This window comes from Hevea brasiliensis, unplaced genomic scaffold, assembly GCF_030052815.1.
Source record: "Hevea brasiliensis isolate MT/VB/25A 57/8 unplaced genomic scaffold, ASM3005281v1 Scaf4, whole genome shotgun sequence".
NCBI lineage: Eukaryota > Viridiplantae > Streptophyta > Magnoliopsida > Malpighiales > Euphorbiaceae > Hevea > Hevea brasiliensis.
Genome location: NW_026614917.1, coordinates 628,242 through 653,337, shown reverse-complemented (window position 1 = coordinate 653,337; position 25,096 = coordinate 628,242). Strand labels below are relative to the sequence as shown.

The window sequence follows — 25,096 nt, the reverse complement described above, 5'->3', positions numbered from 1 at the left end:
ACAGTTTCATTGATATTTTTTATTAATGTGTTTTGGACAAGCATGCAAGGAAATCTTCGGACCACATCACCACATCCACCGTTCATGTCTTGCATTACCCAACTTGAGCTTCGTGGTCCTCAAAATTTGACCCCTTTTTGACCAAATTATATGTCTATTAGTTGATATTTATAATTAAGTTTTATTGTTTCATTTTTTAAAACACCTTTAAATTATAATTATTAAATAATTATTAAAAGAAAAATTGATATTATTAATTTATTTAAAAAAATTATAAAAATTGACAACAATTATTAAATAATTGTCATTTTTGTGCACAATTGGAGGGAGAGACATCTTGTTTGTTCTCTCTCTTTAGTTTTCTTAGAAATAAAAAATTCCTCTCTTTAGTAATAGGTTAAGGACTGTAATTTTTATGCATTTTAATGGAATCTATTTTCAATAAAAAAATAATAATAATAATGGAAGGAGAGTGAGAGGGAGAGATGTATACACTCAATTAGGGATGACAATGATTTGAGTATTATATAATCGTGTTTAGATTGAGTTCGGATTTGAAAAATAATACTCGTAATGAATTTAGAATCAAATTCGGATTTTGCATATTTAGTATTCATTACCCAAACTCATTTATATAAATATTAATTAAATATAAAATGTATATTTTTATAATAATATTTATAATATTTTATATTTTATATTTTATATAAAATGAAATTTAAATATTTTATGAAATTATTAATTTTTTAAAATATAAATTATTAATCAAAATAATTTTTTATGTAAAATATTAATAAAAATATATAAAATTAAATGGGTTAGAATTTTTTTTGAATAATAATAATCAGATTTGAGATGAATTCGGGTAATTGAAAATAAATTTTAATCGAATTTGAGATGAATTCGAATTTTAATAATAGTGATTGGGTTTAGGTTTGAGTATGGTAATTTTGCGATTATTCTAATAAGATCTATTAGATCCCTCATTTCTTCTTGAAGATCTTTATCAAAATAGTACGTTCAAGTTTCTCGAATGGATCAATGCTGGATCAATGCTCTCTTTAGAGCTCATCAACTGAACAATACGTAACCTTAGAAATTTCACCCCATTAATTCCTAGTTTCCTATTTCTTTACAATTTACATTAATTAATATTATTTTTATTTTAATTGGAAATTTCAATCTTTTTCAAGCAAATGTCAAGTAGGCGAAGATAATGCTCATAATTACATTTTTTAAAGGAGAATAAACCGTCGTTTTACACCAGATTTAAGGCCAAATCATGCGATTGATTCTTTACCCCTTTTCCTTTTTAAGGAGTGTTTCTTCAGTGAGTTGCCAAACCATCATTTTTCATGCACCTTCACCATTGAATATTTTTCGTAATTTATAAAAATTATCGATTTTTATTAAAAAAATATAAAGTTATATAGTTATTCATTTTATTTATTATTTTATGATAAATTAATGTGTAATGCTTTAATAACTAATTAAAAAACAAATCTATATATCTGATTAAATAATAACTTAAATTTTGCTTGAAAATTATTTATTAATAAATTTTAATATAATAATATTAACATTATATTTTTTTATATGTGAAAATACTTATAAAGAAATGAGAGTTATATAGAGAATGTATAAATTTAAATATAAAATTTTAATTTAATAATTGATAAATTTATTTTCATATGAGTTTAAATTTTTTATAAATATATCTTTTTATTTATAAAGGAGTATAATTTTTTAATATTTTAATTTATACAATAATTTTCTTAGAAAGTGAATAATTTTTGAAAAGATGATAATATTATAATAAATTGTATTTAAAAATATAATATTCTACTTAAAATTATTATTATTATTTAATTTTTTATTTGATATATTAAATTAAATTCATACACACGTGAGAATTTGCCGGCACATTTATCGGGCATGATGTGGTGCCAACTCACACTAGATTATTTTCCTTCCTGCTAAGGAGATTTTTCAAGGATAAGATGTAAATAATTTATCCTCATCCTGATTAATAAGTCTATAAATAAGCACAGCTTGCTCTTCCCCTCTGCACTCACTCTTCCGCCATACTGCTACTCTCTTTCTCTCTCTCTCTAATCTTTGTGTTTGAAGATGAGAGGCAGCGGATTGCGATTGCCATTGTTGATATGGGTGGTTAGTTTACTGTGCGCGGAGTATGCAATGGCGGCGACGATACATTTTGATACTGGAGGACTGAGCCGAGAAAGTTTTCCGAAGAATTTCGTATTCGGAACGGCGACGTCGGCTTATCAAGTCGAAGGAATGGCAGATAAGGACGGTCGTGGACCTAGCATTTGGGATGCCTTCGTTAAAATCCCTGGTAAATGATTATAAAATAATTTGTTGGCATTTATTTTTACTTTTGCAAAATTTTTATTTTTTGAAATTTAATTAAAATGTTAATTTTTTTACATTTATTTCTGTTTATTTATGTAATATTAAAATATTAAAAATCTGCACGTAATTATGTAATTTTAGTCTAATTTATATTTTTTTAAATATATTTTTTAAATTAAAAATAAATAAATTTCATACTTTTGAATGTGAGAATTAATAAAAAAAATAATTAAATTAAATTCCTAGCAATTTAAGCGGAAAATTGCTTTTTCATGAGAAAATAACTAAAATAATAATAATAATTATTATTATAATTATTATTTCATGTAACATGACATGTGATTATCACGTGGGGACAGGGATTGTTGCCAATAATGCCACGGGAGAGGTATCAGTGGACCAGTATCACCGCTACAAAGTATGTCCTTATTTTTGTCTTAACTTTTGTCTATGAGTATTTCTTTTATATTTTAATGTTTTTACAATTTTACATTTTCATGGTCCATAAACAGGCGATATTTAGTTTTAAAATCCAAATTAGACTGATTTAATTAAAATATAAAATTGGATTAATTGGATCAAAATCAAACAATTCAATTCGGTTTTGGGTTAGAATCTTTTTCCTTTTTTTTAAATTAAAAATATTTTGGAAAAAATCTAAGTAGCTGAATTTGATCAAAGTGATTGAACTAGAGTCCAAGGAGTGAGTGAACTAGAGTCCAAGGGGACCCTGCCATCTTAATTCACCGAATCAAAACTGGTCCAGACTGGGACTGCGACCACCCTACCATGGACATGCCCTTTAATTATGTGCCCTCTACCATGGAGTTATTATTATTTAGTTTTTTTTACCAGAATATGAACTCAAGACCCCAAAAGTTTAGAAATTATTGTAATATGGAAAAGAAATGAGAGAAAGGCATTAAATTAATAGCTAACTGATGAGTGTTGGTCTTATAGCATAAGATAATTTTTTTTTTTTAAGAAATTTTGTCAATGATGCAATATATGGAACAAGAGCAATCATATATTACCAATACACTTTTGATATATATATATATATATATATATATATATATATATATATATATATATATATATATACTGAATTAAGTCTACTTCCATCTAAATTTGGGATAGAGAATTTGACGAGTACATAGATTAAAGATTCGAACTATAATCAATAAATGAAGACAAACTTACTTGTTAATCGATTCAATTAAAGGGGTTAATAAGGTAATTATCATCTTGTAATTTTTACTCAATTAATGTTATTTGGATTTAGGTTGACTTTTCCCATATTTATTTATAGAGATTTAATGTTAACTCTTGATTTTTTAAACTTCCATCATACACATCCTATACCCTTGATTTTCCTGTCAGTCACTGCATAGTAATTTTACCTGTATACCCATATTCAGATGAGTATCGCTACGTACCTGAATAAGGGTGGATGCCCATTGTCCACAAAGCGCAGATGCCTAAGTCATATTATTATTAAATTTTAGTATTCTTTGTGACTAAATACAATAATCTTCTGGCCATTTACGCTTTGTTTACAATGTTTATGTTGGAGATAATAAGGTTTTGAGTCTCTAATTCCCTAATGTTATTATAACTAAAAGGGCAAATATTGCTCTTTAATCCTTAGTTCTGGTGTGGATGGTTTGCCTTCAACCGAACCGGGGAGGTAAACCTAATACAGTGTGCAAAAGCTGATCTGTAATGCCACTTTACTGCAATACCAAAAAAATAAAAAATAGAAAAAGGGAAAAAATACAAATAACCATTGGTTATGTGTGTTGCTAGACAGTAATGAAAAGTGATGGATTATGTATGGGTCACATTTCTTCTAATGTTACAGGAAGATGTAGATATCATGAAAAATTTGAACTTTGATGCATACCGGTTCTCAATTTCTTGGTCCAGAATTTTCCCAGGTAAAAAGTTATTTTTCCTTGATTTCTTTGTTGCCTTTTTTTTCTTCACTCTCCCCCCGGCCGCCCACACCCCACCCCCCCTCTTTCAAATATATATCTGTAAAATGTTTGCTGCCCTGGTCTAATCTCTGAATCACTGTTGATGTAGATGGCACTGGGAAAGTGAATTGGAAGGGTGTTGCATACTACAATAGATTGATCAACTACATGCTCAAAAGAGGTTGAATTTTGAATGAAAATAAAAGAAAAAAAATCTGACAGTATTTCAATTTCCATCTCTTGATTTTCACATATATATTGCCAAAGAGTGACGTAATTTCATGTTTTTGCAGGGATTACTCCTTATGCAAATCTTTATCACTATGATCTTCCTCTGGCACTTGAGAATAAGTATAAAGGACTATTGAGTCGCCAAGTAGTGTAAGTATTCTATGTTTTCTTGTCAAGTTTTTACCAATAATCTTTTATTTGATGAGTGATTATTTCAATGCTAGCTGTGTCACTGGGCAACCATCTGTAGTTAGATTGAGAGAGAAATGTTTCCAATTCTGCAGGAAAGACTTTGCTGATTATGCAGATTTTTGTTTCAAGACCTTTGGGGATCGAGTAAAGAACTGGATGACATTCAATGAACCTAGAGTTGTGGCTGCACTTGGATATGATAATGGGTTTTTTGCTCCTGGAAGATGCTCCAAAGCATTTGGAAATTGTACAGCTGGCAATTCAGCAACTGAGCCTTATATTGTTGCTCATAATCTCATTTTATCTCATGCAGCTGCAGTTCAAAGATATCGTGAAAAGTATCAAGTTAGCACCTCTTCAGTTGTTTTTAAATTCAATTCCTTGGAATTTGTAATAGATTGTGTTTACTAATAAATGAGTAAATTGCAGGAAAAGCAGAAGGGGAGGATAGGAATTCTCTTAGATTTTGTTTGGTATGAACCTCTTACCAGATCAAAAGCTGACAACTATGCAGCTCAAAGAGCAAGAGACTTTCATGTTGGATGGTAAAAATTCTTTATGTCATAATACTTGAAACCACATTCTTACTTCTTTTTTGGGGAGCTAAGGACTGCAGTTGCATGCTTTTCTTCAGGATTAAAAGTCACGTGAACTGCAATAACTGTGATTTTGGCCTTGTGCAGGTTTATTCATCCCATTGTTTATGGTGAGTATCCAAGAACGATGCAAGATATTGTGGGTAACAGGCTACCAAAGTTCACTAAAGAAGAGGTTAAAATAGTGAAGGGCTCAATTGATTTTGTGGGTATCAACCAGTATACCACTTACTACATGTATGATCCGCATCAGCCAAAACCAAAGTACTTGGGCTATCAGCAAGACTGGAATAGTGGATTTGCTTGTAAGAATATTCTGACACCAAGCTCCTCCAAAAAAAAAAAAAAAAACCTTGTGCATATATTCCTTTTATCACTAAGTATGGTTTCTTTTGAACTTTGTAGATCAAAAGAATGGAGTGCCAATTGGTCCAAGGGTAATTTGTTATCATTATATTGATCTTTGACAATTAATGCAAGACACATGATTTTGATTTCATACTAATTTATTTATTGAATACTTATAGGCAAATTCTTATTGGCTCTACAATGTACCATGGGGCATGTACAAGGCTTTGATTTACATAAAAGAGCGCTATGGAAACCCTACAGTGATATTATCTGAAAATGGTATCCTTTAGTACCTATTTATCTTCTTTTTAGTTAGATCTACATCAGGTTTTTCATGTTGTTTTCGTTGTCCCACAGCAGTTTGGGATAAAGAAATTTTGCTAAATAAAAGTATTTAGGCAATCCTCCTTTTTAGCTAGTTTTGAAGTTGAGTTAGGTCCAGTTCATTTTCTCTACAGTTTCTTTACTCCTTAATCTCATGCAGGCATGGATGATCCGGGTAATGTCACACTTCCCAAGGGATTGCATGATACCACTAGGATCAACTTCTACAAGGGCTATTTGACTCAGTTGAAGAAGGCAGTTGATGATGGAGCCAATGTGGTTGGGTATTTTGCTTGGTCATTGCTTGACAACTTTGAATGGAGATTAGGCTATACTTCAAGGTTCGGCATTGTCTATGTTGATTTCACCAACCTAAAGAGGTATCCCAAAATGTCTGCCTACTGGTTCAAGCAACTGCTTACCAAGGAAAAACATTAGCCGGTCACCAGTCTGTATCTTTTGGAATTTCAGTTTGCTTAGAGAATAATAATGGTTTTGTATTGAAGTAATCAATCCTTAATGAATTTGAATTTGACTGTTTGAGACTCCTATGTTGTGTTCAGGTTGTATGTGGTATTAGTTGTTTCAGAGCGCTTACCTAGTCAACAAAATTAAAATTAATTCAGTTATATGATTTAATAAATCATGTTAGCAATCAAGTGATCTTTCTTTAGGTACTTATGATTCATGAAATCAACCAAAATATTGGCACGATACTCTCTTCATTACTGATAAACTTATATATACTCGAGCATATACACCCATCCAATTTATAAATAAATCATTTCCCCATAAGACCAAGCATAAAAAACAAGACATTTCTTAGCCTTTGATCCTTGATGCTTCATTCTTGTACGTTTCCGCTGCTTTTATATGCATATGGTGGCCAACCTATTAGAGTTTTCAACTAAACACCGCTCCAATCTCTAATTTCAAATTTGTTCAGGTTTTCACATTTTAATGTTTCTTTTCCACTCTGTTCCAGCATCTCAAAGAAAAGAGTATCTAGAGAACTAAATGATTATCAGAAATGGATAATAAATTATAATCTGTAGAGAATGAAAGATTACACACGAGAAAAGAAATTCAAGATAGTGTTCTGCTTCTTCTCTGTACTCCTGCTATTACTTCTCTTTGATTTTTCATTTTTAGCTCTACCTTTCCCATCAGAAATCTTCCTAGGCTTAGAATTCACACTTTCCTGAGATTCCTTGGTAACATATAACACATCTGAATTTTCTACCTCAGTAACCCCTGAAGCTTGTTCTTCAATGCTCTCCCTCTGATGCAAGTCAATCTCATTCTCATTTCGTTTTCTTTTCTTGGAAATTTTAGGAGTTGAACACAATATATTAAAATTGTCATTATCTACTGCAAATGCAACTTCTTCAGTACTGCTCTTTATCATAAATGGGTTGTTAGGAATCTTCACTGAAATATCCTCGGGCATCATTTTGTTTTCTGTTCTTTCATGAATTTCTCGTGGCAAAATAAATTTCTGAAGTGTGAGAGCTTCATTGATATACTTCCTTTCAGTTACAACTGGATCCTGCCTGATCACTATTCCTGCAATCATATAAAAATATGCAAATCTGATTTCAGTTTTGACAATCTTGCAAAATGCAAATCTCATCAGTATAATGACCATTTCGCATACCATGGAAGAGAAAGATAGAATCAAGTAAAGAAAGCTAGAAGTCTAAAGCATCTCAGACTAAATCAGGAGTTGCAAATGTACATTTCAGCAGAATTTTGCCCAAAAAATTTCCTCTAACAAAATTTAAGTAATTGCATCTGTTTGCAATAATCCATGGATTGATGGATCAAACAACTAACCTGCAATATCCTTCTCTCCTGTTTCATGAGAAGAAAGGCCCAGAAAGCAGCTCTTTTCTCTGGATACCACAGTGGATTCAAGTTTCTGGAGATTTTGGATGACAATGGGATCTATGTGACATTCAGAACATGGAAAGAAATCGAAGGCTTCCATGTTCATTGGATTCAATTTTCCTTCAGCAATTGCAGTTGCTACTGAAGGGGGAAGTTCTCTGATATCATTCAAAATTAGTTAAGGCAAAAAATTTCACACCACAGACACATACACACCCCAAGTGCAGACTTATTGCTTTACTCAGAACACCCTGATCTGATACCACTAGATTGGCAACATTCATACTATATTTGTAGTATTTAAGGTGCTGATATAAGTGTTTAAAAGCAAAAGTTCATGATCCGTTCATGGAGTGTATGCTGAAACTAGGTGTTAAGCTCCCTGATACTAGGAGATGCATTCATGGGTAGGTTTGCAATAGATGCTACAGACTTTTAGAAAGAGACTAGCGAACAGAAATAGGATACGGTCCAAGGAAATCAAGCTTCTCATCCAAAGAATCTTGAAGATCTTGTGAAAGAGGTTTCATGTGTTTTAGTTTCTTGATGTTGGCATCATATCTGCATAGAACATTTAAAAACAATAAGTCAGTACGTAGGTGCACAAACTAACTTGATTTCATAGATTACAAACATAAGATCAGGAATATTATATAACTTAATTTCACAATTTACACACATTCGGGCATGCTGGAAAACAGCAAGAGCTTCTTTGAAAGACTTGCAGTAATCTTCAGGCATTTGATTGAGCTTCTCCAACTTCAGAACTGATAAAACCTGCAAGCACGCCACCCAATATGAATTTGTTGATAAAAAGTTCCATGATCACATGAAATATGAATCTGCAACACCACTTAAAATTTCTATAAAGTACACATGGCATGCAAGAAAAGTTTGTTAGAAGAACACGAGCAGAAGTCTATGCCAGCAGAAGTGTCATTGTCTGATCACATACTAAACTTGACCAACAAGTAGAACTTTCACATCATGTTACTGCCTATTTTGTGTTGTGTTGTAGAGTATCCATATTTCATACTAAACTTTCACATCATCTTTGATTCCCATCAATGCTGAAGAAAGGATCAATCCATTTGAGAATGCTATTGTGCAGAAAGCCATTACCCATTTACACATGCCAAGAAGCCTGGAGCATGTTTTCATAGTTTTATGTACTTTATTCAGAACTTAAAATGTGATCAATGCTACAATTATCTCAAAAATCAGTATACTTACACGGTCCAAGTTTCGATACTTTGAAACGTAGGAATGAGCCCTCACAATCCCAATCCCAGGAACAGATGGAAGGAAATCACAACCAGCTAAGACACACATGCCTGTAAAAATGTGAAAAACATGAGCAATTTTACAATCCAAACTTACACATGCAACAGAGTTATAGGCTTATGGCTCTCTATCTCATCACATATGAAAACCTGATGGTGGATACTTCTCTGTTATCATGGAGTATAAAATCAGAATCCACAATCAAAGTTGGTGAAATAAGGGGATTTCCCAGCAGGAAAGTAGTAGGAATATTATCCTCACAACGTACAGATTCTCTCTTATGGTTTCTTCTTTACTTTCTTAGTTCAATCACTGTTTTGTTTTTATGTGCACTATTTACTTCTGGTTGTAATTGCATTTTTATTTTCAAACTTGTGATAACATACTTATTTTGTCAAAAAATTAGTCATAGAAGACTCACCCGTAAACAACTCCCTATTAAAATATTGGAATGAAGGTTTGCAAGCCACAGCATCAAACACCTTATCTAAAACTATCTCTTCGCCGTTGCCATATCGATCCATCTTAAAAATGGTCTGTTAGCAAACAAAGCAAATCAAGAGAAGACGATACCAATAGTTTTGAAAAATGAGTAAAAAAAATAACATGGAGTGATCAGGAGAACAGTAGACCTCCATCTTGAACTAATCAAAGTTTCGTGGAAGTTCTTACAGCTTGGCAACCATATGCCAATAGATCACTATCCTCTGTTATAACTGCTACTATACCACCCTCTTCTGCTTCAAGACTTGATAAATATGCTAACTGTGCATCAGCTTCATATGGAGCTACCACAAATTCCACATTTTCTGATCTCAATATCTGAAAGATGACAAGGGGACATAAGCTGCGGCAGAAGTACATGACAAACAGTTCTCTGATTTTGCAGGTTATAAATACAGAACTTCTAGAGCTAGAAGTAACAGATAACAAGGGGATGTTACAGCAATTATATACCTGAATCAGTTTACTTGCCATGAGTGGGGTGATACTCACTGCTCTCTACAAATTACAGCAAAATAGTAAATGTTAATTGATAACTGTTGACATTGTTGGAAAAGTAGCCAAAAGCAGAATCAGATTATATTAAAAATTTAAACAGACCAGTTAAAGATTTCAGCAAGAACTTTTTGATGACTAGAGTTTAGTGTAAAACTTGCTTTGCAATTCCCAGAATCAAATCAAATAGGAAATAAAATTTGACCATAAGAAATCAGTAACAGTTGGGAGAATATATGAACTAAGACAAATAATGTAGAAATTCAGGGGTGAAGAGAGATGGTCCAAGTTACCAAAAGTTTCATAGAGTTCAGTTGGTAAAAATTGGAAGAAAGAAAAAAAAAAAAAAAAAAAAAAGAAGAAGAAGAAATTATAATCCAATCAAACCCGAAAATTAAAATAAATTAATTTGCAAAAATAATAATAATTAAATTCATTTTGCTTATCCCCGAGAAAATTGCTACATAGAACACAAAGCAAGATTTGCTAGTAGACAACTGGACATGACACCCAAAATGTGAAATTCCCATACCTGGAAGAGTTCACTGGCAGCATTAACATTCCCTTCCTTAAGCTTTTCCATGGCCAAATCACGATTAGATTCTCTTCTCCTAATCAAGCCAAAAGAAAAACCCCACAAACAAACCTCAAATCCCATTCCCAAAAATCCAAATGGGTAATCAATAAAAAACATATTACACAATATCACATAAGCAAATTTCCTATGAAAAGTGAAGAATAGTTAAAGATGACGACCTGTGTCTCTCATGTTCAGTTGCAGCTTTACAAGGAATACTTGCACCATCAAAAACAACAACTGGGGTAATCTTGTAGTGTCTAAGAAGATTGATTCTGTGCATGAAGTAGTCTAAATATCGCAGCTTTTTATCGCTATCTAAATCTAGACATATCTCCATACTACATGAATAAGCTGCAACAATTTTCACCAACCCCAAAAAAGAAAAATTCAATTTTCCTTTCACCCAGAAAATATATTAAAAAATGCTGAAAGAATAAGGAATGCTACCTCCTTTGTGAAGCCATGAATACGCATCAATACCCACCTGTAAAATAGATAAATTGAATCATATAAGCAAAATATATATATATACAAGGGACAGATGATAGATTTATTACTCGTTTTCCAGCGTATTTCTTGATGTGAATGGGTTCAATGTAGGATTTCATGAACTTGAGAAGATCTTTGATACCCATTTGCTGCTAGCTAGCTGCTGCTGCTTCTTCTTCTCTCTTTATTTTTTAGATAATTGGGGTTTTGGTCTATTGAATTCTATAATGCTATTGAGAGAGAGAGAGATATAGAAAATGGCGGGAAGATTAGCAAATGTCAAAATATGGAGGCAAAGGGAAAATAAAATTGACCACGTGGGAAGCACGTGTGCTTTGGAATTTTCCCTTATGTGAAAGCTCCCGCGCCTTTTTTTTTTTTTTTTAACTTTTTTACATTTTACCCGCGATTTATTTTTTTCTTTTTAAAATCCATCAAAAGAAAGAAAATCAAAATTAACTCCAATTTGAGACTCAATTTACAATGGGTAATAAATATATATATATATATAATTATGAATTTTTTTTTCTCAAACTCGATTCATCGTGAACTCAAAATAATATGAAATAAATATTGAAATTAATAATTTTTCTTACTTAAATTTGATTCATGGTGATCTATTTCACAAAATTTATTATGAATTTACTTATTAAATATTATTGTCCTATATTTATTTGAGATAAAGATTTTGTGTTAAATATAAGATTGTTGATAAATCTCCTCTCATTGAGTTAGCTCTTGAATAAAATTAGATTCGATCCATTTTCTCTGAAGATAATATTTTCTTTCTATTTTTTTGTTAACATTAATTACTTTTATTTATACACATAAGAAATTTACATTCAACATATGTTTAACAAGTCTTTCAATTGAGACAACTATACTATTCTGCCAAAAAAGCTTTCCATAGCCATCAAAGAGATAAGCATTTCATGGGGCAGGTCTCAAATACAAGGGTAAGTGGTTCATATGATCTGGTTCTGAATCCCAAACTGCGAATGCACTTGAACATTTCATCCATTTCTTCGTCATTTCAGGGAAATGGCGATCAATCACATCTTTCATTGTCTCTGTACTGTTAAGCCAATCTAACCCTTTTTGTGTATAAGTTTTGGAGTTGAAATTTGTAGTGAAGAAACGATCCGCCTCTAGTCTCCTAACAAGTGAAAAAAAAAAGTTAAAGTACGTGTTTGGCAAGCTATATATAGTATAAATTATTTTTTGCTACTTATATTATGCTATAATTAACACTTAATACCTATATTTTAAAAAAAATTAAAAAAAAAGTTTTAAAATTTTAATTTTGTCATACAATTTTGCTTCTTTGTCTATTTTTATCAAATTAAACCCCTAATTACAGGACTCAAAGGTAATTAAAACTCATGAATAAATCATATAAGTGTATGTAAGATATTAGGGTATTATCACTCTTTATTAATAACAAAACATTGAGAAAAATAAATTCAATGACGAAAATGCATAACAAAATCAACATAAAAGGGTGTTTTATAGGGATGACAACGGATAAAATATCAAGTAAAATTATTGTACCCAAATTTAAATTGATTAATTATTATTTTCAATATCTAAACCTAATAAAAAAACTTGATTAAAATTCATCATAAATTACCATAACCCATCTCAAATTTTATTGTCATTATATGAATAATATCTGAATTCATTTAACTTTATATATTTCAATTAATAATGTATATAAAAAATATTTATTTTAATAATTTATATTTTAAATTTAACAATTCTATAAAATATTTAAATTACATTTATATAAAATATAATTTTTAAAATTTTATAAATATTATTATAAAAATATATTTTATATTTAATTAATTATTCATGTAAATGATTTCGAATGCGAGTATTATTTCCTAATTAAACCAAAACCATATTGAAATGAAGTAGCAAAAAAATAACTAGCTCATTGAGATCCCTAACATTGTTCATCTATATTTTTCAAAATGCATGGACCCAATAATTAATTTTGCAACTATATTTCATTAATTATGTTGAATTATGTTGCATGCACAATGGTAAAAAAAATAATCAATCAAATTCAGAAAGTGTAATGGATTGGAGTTTACCTTGATGCAACAAGTAAGAAGATAAAAAATGCAGTCTCACTTATGGCAAAGCCTTTAATTTTCTTTTCAGCATGCAGACCAACAAGCAAATCTAGCTTTTCAACATCATTTCCATAAACTTGATGAAGAGCTTCTATAACCTCTTCATCATCTGTCAAATCTTCCCACTTGCTAATAGGAATCATCAACAAGTTCCTTCTAAATTCATTATACCTTGCAACTTCTCTCTCCCTATCTCTGTAGACTAATCAACCAAAACCCATAGTTATGTTTAGATTATGAGGACAATTAAAGAAAAATAAAACTTAAACAAAAGGGGAAAAAATTATTATTTAGTCTCTGCATTTTAACGAAATTAATTATATAGTCTCTTTATTTTTTAGTCCGTTAATTATTTAGTATCTTTGTTACTTTCAATTTTTTTTCCCAACTCAACCATTCAATCAATGTAATTTGAATAATATGACTATTTATTCTTGTTGATTTTAAATTCATCAACTATTCAATCACTATCTGCAACTATTCTCTCCCATTTGACTAGACTAACAAAAAGTCAACGGGAGGGACTAAACAATTCATGGATTAAAAATAGAATAACTAAATAGTATATTTTTAAAAATATAGGGCCTAAATAGTTAGTTTTGTTATAATGAAAAAGACTAAATAATAAATTTCCCTAAATAAAAGGATTAAGTAACTATTTGACATTGAGGTTGGAGAGTCAAAACTACTTTTTATGAAAAAAAATATATCATTTTAGATACTGTTAAAAAAATTATTTTATTATTTTAGCATTTTTATTACTAACGCTTATCAAATTTAATTTTAAATTACCATTTAATACTCTCTAAACAGTATATTTGAAAAAATATTTTTATCAACAACAGCTCCAACAGTAATATTAAACAGATCCTAAGTGTGAAAGACACTTCTTACTTTCCATTGCAGCCATATCAACCAGATCTGCTCTATCTTCTCCATTGATATCATGAGCAATAAGATTTCTCATCCATGAAGGATAGTTCCATAATGTGACAGCTCCACTTGCTTGATGACCCATTGATACCAACATTTTCTCCATTCCAATTTTTGATAATCTTTTCTCCCCTTCCTTTCCCACCATTTCCCTCATAGGCACTCTAGGGAAAAAAGAAAAAAGAAACCTAGTGAATTGATTTCATTTTCTCAAATAAGCTTTCAAAAATATTTCAGTCATCACTATCAGGGCAACATCACCACAAAAGTGCTTGTTTGCTAGCTAAGAGATAGGGTGGCTGAGTTATTGTTCAAGCCAAATTCAAACTATTATAGTTTATTGAGTTCTTACAATAGTTTGAACTCGAAATTTCATAGTATTAGAGATAGCTCTAATAACATCGAGCTAAAACTTTTCAATCCAAATCTCAATATTTCTCTCCTAAATTAATTGAATAAAAAATGTAACAATAAAAGAAAATAAATTGTGCCTTAAAGATGAAAACTAATTCAATGCAACTGTTGTATGTACAACGAATACACTGTGATAGATGATTATGATAAGAACCACATGGGACCTACCACGGTCAATGATCATAATACAGTCGTTGTACATACGATGGTTGCATTTCAAAATTTTCCCTTAAAGATAGAGAGAAAGAAGATTACTCTTCTAATACTGGAGGGCATTCAAATTCTGAAGAAGTGGAATTGATATCCCTTATAATGAGTGTATCAGGTAAAAGAGAATGCATTCTATAGACACTTGAAAACTCTTCAGTCAGTGAATAGGGAACTCCATGATCTCTTGGCCTTTTAAGACCAACCAATCCACTAAGCAAAGGTCCTCCAATGTGTCCAAACAAATCCTTAACTTTCTTCCCCAGAAATCCATACCTGTGTCAAATTTGCAACATGTTTCAGCTTTAAATTTCATTGAACATGAAAAATAACTGGAATAGGGAGCTCCAGATAATTCAAATGAAAGCAAATTTATACTCTTTTTACCAGTTGATCCTCATGCCTGCAAGAAGAGTATCAGTTTTCAGAAGTTCTACAGTCCAATCAATGGTGTGAATTTTAGCAATTAGAGCTGAAGTCACCAATCTTGCATGCCGATAGAGTTCCTCATCATCAAAATCAGGATAATTTTCCTAAAATTATAAAGAAATTGAACAGATTATCAGCTAATCGATTTATCAATGCCACTTCTAGAAAGTGCATACATCCACTAAACATCAACAATCTATAAGCTTTAATTCAGTAGTATGGTTAGAGTTGTTTTCAAAACTGCGAAGTTTCAAATTCAAGTCAATAAATAAAATATAAGCCTAATCATACAAAAAAGCCAAATCTTTTTGCTCTTTTATGATTTAATCCAATTGTTTCAATTTTGACACAAAAATAAAAACCTTCAAAGATTGAAAAAATTTCATCTAATTATAAAATTAAATTTATAGGAAACCGGTATGGCATTTTTTATTATTAAATATATTCTATTAGGCCTTGCATAGCACCAATTCATTCATGAAATTTTAGTAGTGAAATTGGAGAAATGAAATAGAGAAATATTTTCTACTTACTTGAAGCATATCACATACTGCATTATGTTCTTTGACAAACAAGGCTTGTAATAGGGAGAAGCCTGCCCAGCAATTCCTAACATCACCTGAGATTGGAATCCCATTCTCGTCATGTTCAAGAAGCCCATCTGCTGCGATCTTTAACTTCCCATCTTTGAATGTTCTCACTCTTCTCATTCCATCCTCATTATTTCCATAAACTACACTTCCATCCCTAGTTGATTAGAACAAGTCATGGTTAAAAAAAAAAAAATCTTATTTAAAGAAATTGAAGCATAATTAATGTTAGAGAAAATTCCTATTTTGAAAAATAAATTAATTAGTCTCTGTATTTTTGTACATTTATTCTTTAGTCTCTATTGGTCAATATATATAATGGAAAGAGTAATTACTGATATAGGGACTAAACAGTTTAAGAGTTATAAAATAAAGAGAATGCATAATTATATTTTTTGAAATTATAGAGATTTAATAAAATTCAAATTAACGCTTAAAGTAATAAAAAATAAAGAGTAAAGAAATAAAAATATATGAACTAATTAATATATATTTTTAAAATAAAAAAATGAATAATTAATATCGATAAAATATATAAACTAAACAGTATTTTTTTTTTCATAATTTTATGAGGGACCTACCACCAAGGAGTTCTTGTATTCAGGCATCCAGCCTTTAAAGAAGGTGACTTTGTGGCAACTTTCTTTGTTTTGTAGAATTTGAAGGACTTCAATGGACACCCATTTGCAATTTCATTAGGTGCTCTAATTTCCACCTGTGGAAATAATCATGAAACATTAGTTTTTTCAAGTTTGAGTATACTAACTCCTATTTCCACCCATCACTTCAAATTTATTTAGTAAAAGCTTTTTGATTTTAAATGTTAAAATAAAATATAATAGAGGCATAAATATATTTTTGGGATAAGTACACTTTAATATCCATTGAGTTGTTTTTTTTTTTTTAAGGGCCTACATTATTATGTAATTAGCATTTAAGGACAAAATTACTAAACGATGTCAATGTATATTAATGTGGCAAGTCTACTTGTGCTCTTAAACTGTCGTGATAAGTGGACCCTACCTATTTGACAATATAATTATGTCATCTATTTAGTACCAAACCAGGAAGAATGAGGAAAAAAAAAATAAATATGCTGACATTTATTATGATTATACAGCCAAATAAGTAGAGCCCACTTGCCATGATGAGAGTACATGGAAATTTGTTACGCTAACATATATCGACGTTATTTAATAATTTTATTTTGAAATGCCAGCAGCATAATAATATAGGCCCTTAAATAAAAAAAGAAAAAAACCTCAAACGCTAATTAATAAAACGGTAAATCACAAAATACTAAAATATACTTTATTTCTATATTTTTATTATGTATAGTAAATATAATATATAATGTAATTAATAATATACCTGTTGGGTATCCTCCATATGATCAATCCAGTCATGAATCATGAATTGGATCCACGAGCAAGCTATCATGTTGAATTGCTTCCCATTGTCTATGAACTTCTTTCTTGCCAAAAGCTTGTTGGCTACAATTGTTGGATGAGGATCCAGCAACTGCATATCATTACACACTTCCATGTTAATAGGAGATCTTTACATGATATTTAGTAATTACTTTTTTCAAAAAAAAAAAAGCCTTTTTATAATTTAATTTAGCTATTTTAATTTTAATTAATTTCAGTTAATTAATTATAATTTTTTTCAACTCAACTCAACTCAACTAAGCTTTTATCCCAAAAATTTATTGAGGTCGGCTATATGGATTCTCTTTCTCCACTCTAAACGATTTTGGGTTAAATCCTCGGAAAAATGTGTAATACTTCTAAGTCATATTGTACTATTCTCCTCCAAGTCAGTTTAGGTCTACTATTTCTTTTCTTTCTATTCTCTAACCCAATGTGCTCTACTTGTCTAACTAAAGCCCCCGTATGTCTACACTTTACATGACCAAACCACTTCAATCTCCCTTCTCTGAACTTATCCTCAATTGGTACCACTCATACATTTTCTCTAATACTCTCATTACAACTTTATCTAGTCTAGTATGGCCTCTCATCCACCTTAACATTCTCATTTCCACAACTCTTATTTTAGACACATACGACTCCTTCATTGCCCAATACTCACCACCATATAACATGGCCGGTCGTATGGCTGTACGGTAAAATTTTCCTTTCAACTTATTGGGAATATTGCGATCACTCAAAACTCTCATGACACGTCTCCAATTCAACCATCCGGCTTTAATCTTATGACTAACATCCTCCTCACATCCCCCATCTACTTGAAGGAGTGAGCCAGGATATTTAAAGTGATTACTTTGGGGCAATACCAGTCCATCCAAACAAACTCCTTCCCTATCACCAGTTCGGCCTTCACTGAACTGGCAATGCATGTATTCTGTCTTCGTTCTACTTAACTTAAAGCTCTTTGACTATAGAGTACTTCTTCAAAACTCTAGCTTTCTATTAACTCCATCTCGCATCTCATCTATTAGAACTATATCATTGCAAACATCATGCACCAAGGGATACTCTCTTGTATATGTTTCGTCAATTCATCTAAAACTAATATAAAAAAGTAAGAACTTATAGCTGAACCTTGGTGTAATTCAACTGCGATAGGAAAATCTCTTGTATCCCCTCTCACTGTGTACACAATAGTAGTTGCTCCTTCATACATATCTTTCAATATTTGTATGTACCTAATAGATACTCTCTTTTATTCTAACACTCTCCATAAGACATCACTTGGAACACTATCATAAGCCTTCTCCAAATTGATAAAAATCATATGTAGATATTTCTTTACATCTCTATATTTCTCCATCAAACTTCTAATAAGAAAGATCGCTTCCATAGTTGAACGATCGGACATGAAGCCAAATTGATTGGGAGAGATAGAAGTGTCATGACATAGTCAATGTTCCACAACTCTCTCCCACAACTTTATAGTATGGCTCATGAGTTTAATTCCTCTATAGTTTGAGCAACTCTGTATGCCTCCCTTATTTTTAAAAATAAGTACTAAAATATTCCTCATCCATTCATCATGCATTTTCTTCGAATTTAGAATCTTATTAAACAATTTAGTTAACCATGCCACTCTCATATCTCCCAAATACTTTCACACTTCAATTAGTATTCCATCGGATCTACAGGCTTTACCCACTTTCATTCTCTTAAGTGCTTCATTTACTTCTAAAGATCTAATCCTTCTAGTATAATTCACATTATTTTCTATTGCTCTGGAGTCTATATTCATGCTATTACCACTTTGACTATTATTAAAGAGATCATCAAAATAATTTCTCTATCTTTCTTTAATATTCTTATCTTTCACCAACACTTTTCCTCATTTATTCTTAATGCACCTAACTTGATTGAGATCTTGACATTTCTTTTCTCTCCTCCTTGCTAATATATAAATACTTTCTCCCCTTCTTTAGTTCTAAGTTTCTCATATAACTTTTCAAAGGCGTGCGTTCTTGCTTAACTAACTGCCTTTTTCACCTCTTTCTTTGTTATCTTGTACTATTCACACGCCTCATTATTATTACATTTAGGTAATTTCTTATACCATTCTCTCTTTCTCTTTACTGCCTTTTGTACTTTCTCATTTCATCACAATCTCTCTTTTGAGGGTGGTCCATGTCCTCTAGACTCTTTAAGTACTTTTCTAGCTACTTCTTTAATCTTTGATGCCATTTGTATCCACATACTATTAGCCTCCACATCCAGCTTCCATACTTCGGACTTGAGAGGCTCATTTTTGAATTTCACTTGCTTTACTCCTTTGAACTCCCACCATTTTGTTCGAGCTACATTATTTCTTATAGCCTTACTTGAATTATTCCTAAACTTGACATCAAAGACCACTGATCAATGTTGACTTATTAAAGCCTCTCCCGGAATGACCTTGCAATCATTGCATAGAGCTCTATTTGTCTTCCTGGTTAAGAGGAAGTCAATTTGGCTTCTATGTTGCCCACTTTTGAAAGTCACTAAATGTGATTCCCTTTTTATAAAGTAGGTCGTTGCTAGTATTAGGTCGTACGCCATAGCAAAATCTATGATACTTTTTCCCTCCTCATTTTGGCTACCAAAACCTCTATGAACATTCTCATAACCTTGCTTATCACTTCCTACATGTCCATTCAAATCTCCACTGATGAAAACATTCTCTTCATTCGGTATGCTTTGCATTAGATCATCCATATCTTCCCAAAATCTTTGTTTACTCTCACTATCTAGTCCTATTTGTGGAGCATAAGCACTAACTACATTTATTGTTTCTTCGTCTAGTACTAGCTTTACTAATATAATTCTATCTCTTACTCTTTTCATAGCTATTGCGGCATCTTTCAATGTCCTGTCTATGATTATGCCCACTCCGTTCTTGTTCCTCTCCTTTTTAGTAAACCACGGTTTGTATCTTGAATTTCCCACTTTCTTGCTTTTCTCTCCTACCAATTTAGTATCCTGAATGCAAGCAACATTCACCCTTTTCCTTTCCATGGTATCCATAAGCTCTATTAATTTTCCTGTAAGTGATCTAACATTTCAAGTACCAATCCTGATTCTCCTCCTATCCTGTTCCTTCCTAATTGATCTCCTTCTATGATACCTTCTATTATTCTCTATGCCTATCTTGTGTTATGTTCCACTTTCTGTTATACTATTTGTCCTATAGATTAACTTATTTACCCACACCCGTTCATGATGTGGGAACCCTTGCTCATTTAACATCACACCCGGGCGCCAGCATGTCGCGTCGCTTTCAGTGAACGCCCTATACTCTTGTATATTTCTCACTACACTCGAGCTTCGATGTAGCGCATTATAAGTATATGACGCCCCAATGTTTATATCATAAGAATCTATATTATGAGGTGTGATGAAATTTTACGCTGGTTATCATCTACCGCAACCCTCCTCCTTTATCCGGGCTTGGGACTGGCTAAGCACAAATTACTTAGGCAGAGTTTAATTATAATTTTATTCAATTAACCAAATTCTGTTTAGGGTCAAACCAGCAATTCAAAAGGAAAAGTATGTGGTTTAATGCTTTTTCACTTATGATTTTAATATATTTTTCATTTTAATATTATTTCGTTTTTATTTGACTTTACTGATAAAGCTACTATTAAAAAAATATTTTTATAAATATATTAATCAGAAAATATTAAAAATTAATTAAAAGATAAATTTAGTATGTTTTAGATATAAGAATATAATTTTTTTATAACATTAAAATGATTTTTTTTATGAAAAAAGCTTTTTCAACCTTGAAATTCAATGTCAAATGAATCTATATTTATATGGTGGACATGATATTATAAATAAATTATACTATTATTATTATTATAATAAAATTTGGAGTATACATTTTTTTCCTAAAGCACATAAAAATAGTGTTAATAATAATAATAATAATAAATTATTATTATTATTATTATTATTATTAGAGATCAACCGTCAAAATTATTCCATGTAAATTGATATAAAATAAATAAATTTAGTTTCATTCTTCACTTTTATAATTATAGTCAAAATTTTCCATCAATTTTGGTATAATTTTAAAGGTTTATATTACAATTATAACTAAAGTTTAAATTTTAAGAGGTCAATTGTCAAAATTTAAGAGATCAAGTGTCAAAAGTATAACACGTAAAATTGATTTATATTTTATTATGAATTTTGATTATAATTATAATAAATAATTAAAATAACAGTTAACGGCTACTAAAGTAATTAATATTGCCAAATAGAATCAAAGTTTGAATTTTTTTTTATCATTAAGCCTTTTTTTTTTAAGTCAATTAATTGAACCATGAGTACTTTTAACTAGTATAAAAATTATATAAGAATTAAAAAAAAAAGGAAACTTAAATGAAAATGATAAAAAAAAAAATCTCCAAAATGTGTAAGCATCAACTTAACTATTAGATATATTTTAGAACGTTTCTAAAATTCTTAAAAGCTAAGCATGCACTCCCTAAATTGAAGTTGACAATACATTTCTAGCTTCCTCTCAATAATTGCATTGCACAAATGAAACTTTGCTCTTTTTTCTTATACTAGTTGTTGAGAAGGACATCTAAGGCCTCTATTCATTGTCGGTGGATTGTGCATCTTCAACTTTACTCATTCATATTGCAAATTATAGCATATATTTGATATGCTAAAAGCAATATACTTACTGGGTATTTACGAAAGAAAAAAAAAAAAAACAGTTAAACTTGCATTTAAGAAAATAAAATTCATAATTTTATAAATGAGAATATACGTACCCCAATGCACTCAATAATTTATCTATATGGAAAGATAAATATTTTAAAATAAATAAAAATTAGGTAAAAAATTAATTAATTATGTGAGAATTAAATTCAATTATTTTTTTTTATTTCAAAAGAAGACTTTTAAAAAAAAGTACAATATAAAGTCTTTAACTTTTATGTAAATCTCTCAATCGATAAACGTCGAAAAATCGATAAATAGGTTTATGTAAAGAAGTTGATGATTGACCTACAAATTTCAAATAAAGGCAAAATGAAAGAAGATAAAATTAAAAGGAATGTGAAAATTACCCCATAAGGAGAAGAAGACGGAGGCATATTCCGGCCAAAAAATGTTCCTTGACTGCCAATTGTATCATCGGTGGGATGGTTGCATTTCCCATCAGCCGTTCGATATGAAAACTGCTTGGTGTCATATTTAAGACCGTTGATTCCTCCAACATGTAATAGATTATAACGTTGGTGTAGATGTCTTCTGATCGCCAAGTAAATGATTCCCAATATCACTGGTAGCCTATGCCATACTCCAAGCTTGTCCACAAAATGTATAGCCTACGTATATATAATAAAAAAACAAAATATCTTATATAGTGGGCTCCATGATAATAATTAAAATCCCAATTTATAATTATAAAATATAAATATATATTTACCTTCAAACTCTTAAAATAACTCTAAAATTATTTATTTTAAATGATTCGAAAATATTTAGATTATATATATTCTAATTTATTATGAGAAAAAAAGATTGGAAAAAAAAAAAGGAGATGAAAGTATAAGAGATTTATTCTTAAAGCTAATATCCATTTGCATATCAAAATAAACAAAAGAAAGGGAGAGAAAAGGAGAGATACTAACAGAGAAGAGTATGGAGTCAAAGAGAGACATATTGGAAATGAGATTCCACAGTTGAGGATGGATGATGAAGTAAGAGAAAACAGAGAAAGCCATGGATTAAGTATAACCTATTTCTAGCCAAGATATATGGATAGATAAAGAAGCTTTTAGCTCCTTATATATGCAAGAGACAAGGTGACGTTGAAATTATAGAGAGAGAGAGAGAGAAATAATTGACACTTGCTAGCTTTTAGTTAAAGTTGGTTTTGGGTTAGAATCGTCAATTTTGGTTCAAGGTTTAACTGGGAATTAGGATGAATGTTGAATTTTGGAGCTGATTTTAATTGTCATATCAATAGCAGTTTGGTTTGATTTTAATTAAATCAAATGATTTATTTAAAAAGTTTTTTCTATTTTAAATAAAAAAATTAGTTTTAATTTAAATTAAACTAATTAATTTTAATTTAATTTAATATTGATTTTAATTCAAATTAAATCGATTTGATTTTAATTTCAAATTGGATCTTGACTTATTAGCAACTATTATTTTCTTTTAATTAGCTACTATTATTTTTTTTTATCACTTCGCTTTTGAATTTAAAAAAAAAAAAAGGTTGTCTCTTAAGACTCCATTTGTTTTGAGAAAATATTTTTTATATTTTTTAATATTTAAATTATTTAAAAAAATAGATTAATAAAAAATATTTTTCTGATCAAAATAAAAATTAAATAATTTTTAAGAAAAATAATTTTCTTTCTTCAAAAGAATAAGTTATTCTCATAACTTTTATAATCTTATTAAAATATAAAAATATATATATATAAGAGGAAAAAACAAATTAATTTTTGTTGATTATAATATATGAATTCTTTTATTAATATTTTTTAAGTTTTTTATTAATTTAATTTTTTATAAGTTCATTTCAAAAATATTTCATATAAAATAAATTTATATTTTTTAATTATAGATATATTTTTAAAATTTTTAATTATTGTATTAATATATGAGTTAGTTCTAATTAAAATAGTTTAAAAATTCTATGTCAATACTACTCTCTCTCTCTCTCTTTCTCTCTCTATATATAAAACAGCAAAAAAATATTATAAAATAATTCATATTCATTGATTTATAAAAAAAATATTTAATCAGAATGTAATATATAATAAAATTATATAAATATAAAATTTATAAATAATATATAATTATATACAAAGCATATAAAATAAATTATATATATGAGCAAAAATTAAATAGATAAATATATTATTTAAAAAATTAATAATTAATATGATATATGAGGCTCAAGTTTAATTATAAAATTAATATAATTAATAAAATGATTAAAATTTATAATAATAATTTTTTTAATTTTAAAATGATACATTATTAACAGTTTAAAAAATATTAATATACGTACAAATAAAAAAATATAATGATTTTTTAATTTTTAATACTATAATCTTATTCTAACATGATAAATAGTGAATATGTATAAAAAATTATACTTTAAATATAGAATTGTTATTTTAATTAAATAATTTATATTTAAATATAAACTTAAATTGATATTTTGATTTAAAAACAATATAAGTTTTACACTAATACAAGCATTACATCATTTAATAAAATTTTTATTTATTTAAATTCAACAACTTTTTTTTGTTAAAATTTGACATTTACTTTCAGAAAAATAATTATAAAAAATTTAATTCAAAAATATGTTATAAGTTAATTTTACAAAGCGTTTTATTGTTGATCAAATAATTTTCTATAAGTTTTTCCAATATAATCATTTTAATTAAAAATAATAATATATTAATATTAGTGCTTTTTATTTTATTAGTATTAATTTTTTATTTTTTATGTATATTATTAGCAGCTTAAAAAATATTAATATGTGTATATATAAAAAATATAATATTTTTTAATTTTTAATATTATAATCTTATTCTAACATGATAAATAGTGAATATGTATAAAAAAAATCA

General features: G+C 29.5%; 3 protein-coding genes across 4 annotated transcripts; 1 reads left to right on the top strand and 2 right to left on the bottom strand.

Moving 5' to 3' along the window:
• The first annotated feature begins 1,956 nt into the window (after positions 1-1,956).
• LOC131177311 (beta-glucosidase 44-like) lies at positions 1,957-6,598 on the top strand. Its single transcript, XM_058142277.1, has 11 exons — positions 1,957-2,359; positions 2,736-2,794; positions 4,241-4,316; positions 4,465-4,536; positions 4,649-4,736; positions 4,871-5,123; positions 5,208-5,323; positions 5,462-5,679; positions 5,780-5,811; positions 5,902-6,004; positions 6,210-6,598. Exons 1-11 carry the CDS (start codon positions 2,131-2,133, stop codon positions 6,485-6,487), a joined length of 1,524 nt encoding a protein of 507 aa, XP_057998260.1. The 5' UTR covers positions 1,957-2,130; the 3' UTR covers positions 6,488-6,598.
• A 457-nt stretch (positions 6,599-7,055) lies between these two features.
• Positions 7,056-11,481, bottom strand: LOC110651019 (exonuclease 1). Its single transcript, XM_021806204.2, has 12 exons — positions 11,360-11,481; positions 11,250-11,286; positions 10,979-11,153; positions 10,755-10,833; positions 10,181-10,225; positions 9,896-10,045; positions 9,645-9,759; positions 9,173-9,273; positions 8,619-8,716; positions 8,408-8,500; positions 7,886-8,097; positions 7,056-7,615 (listed from the first exon to the last, which is right to left on the bottom strand). The coding sequence occupies exons 1-12, from the start codon at positions 11,435-11,437 to the stop codon at positions 7,116-7,118; spliced, it is 1,683 nt and encodes a 560-aa protein (XP_021661896.2). The 5' UTR covers positions 11,438-11,481; the 3' UTR covers positions 7,056-7,115.
• Positions 11,482-12,154: 673 nt separating this feature from the next.
• LOC131177314 (alpha-dioxygenase 2-like) lies at positions 12,155-23,277 on the bottom strand. Of its 2 annotated transcripts, XM_058142289.1 has the most exons (10): positions 23,129-23,277; positions 22,562-22,822; positions 17,377-17,526; positions 16,587-16,720; positions 15,949-16,162; positions 15,374-15,519; positions 15,035-15,262; positions 14,327-14,529; positions 13,391-13,634; positions 12,155-12,447 (listed from the first exon to the last, which is right to left on the bottom strand). In XM_058142289.1, the coding sequence occupies exons 1-10, from the start codon at positions 23,219-23,221 to the stop codon at positions 12,222-12,224; spliced, it is 1,899 nt and encodes a 632-aa protein (XP_057998272.1). In that variant the 5' UTR covers positions 23,222-23,277; the 3' UTR covers positions 12,155-12,221. The 2 variants fall into 2 exon arrangements, with proteins under 2 accessions (XP_057998272.1, XP_057998273.1); XM_058142290.1 differs by lacking the exon at positions 17,377-17,526.
• Between the last annotated feature and the right edge of the window lie 1,819 nt (positions 23,278-25,096).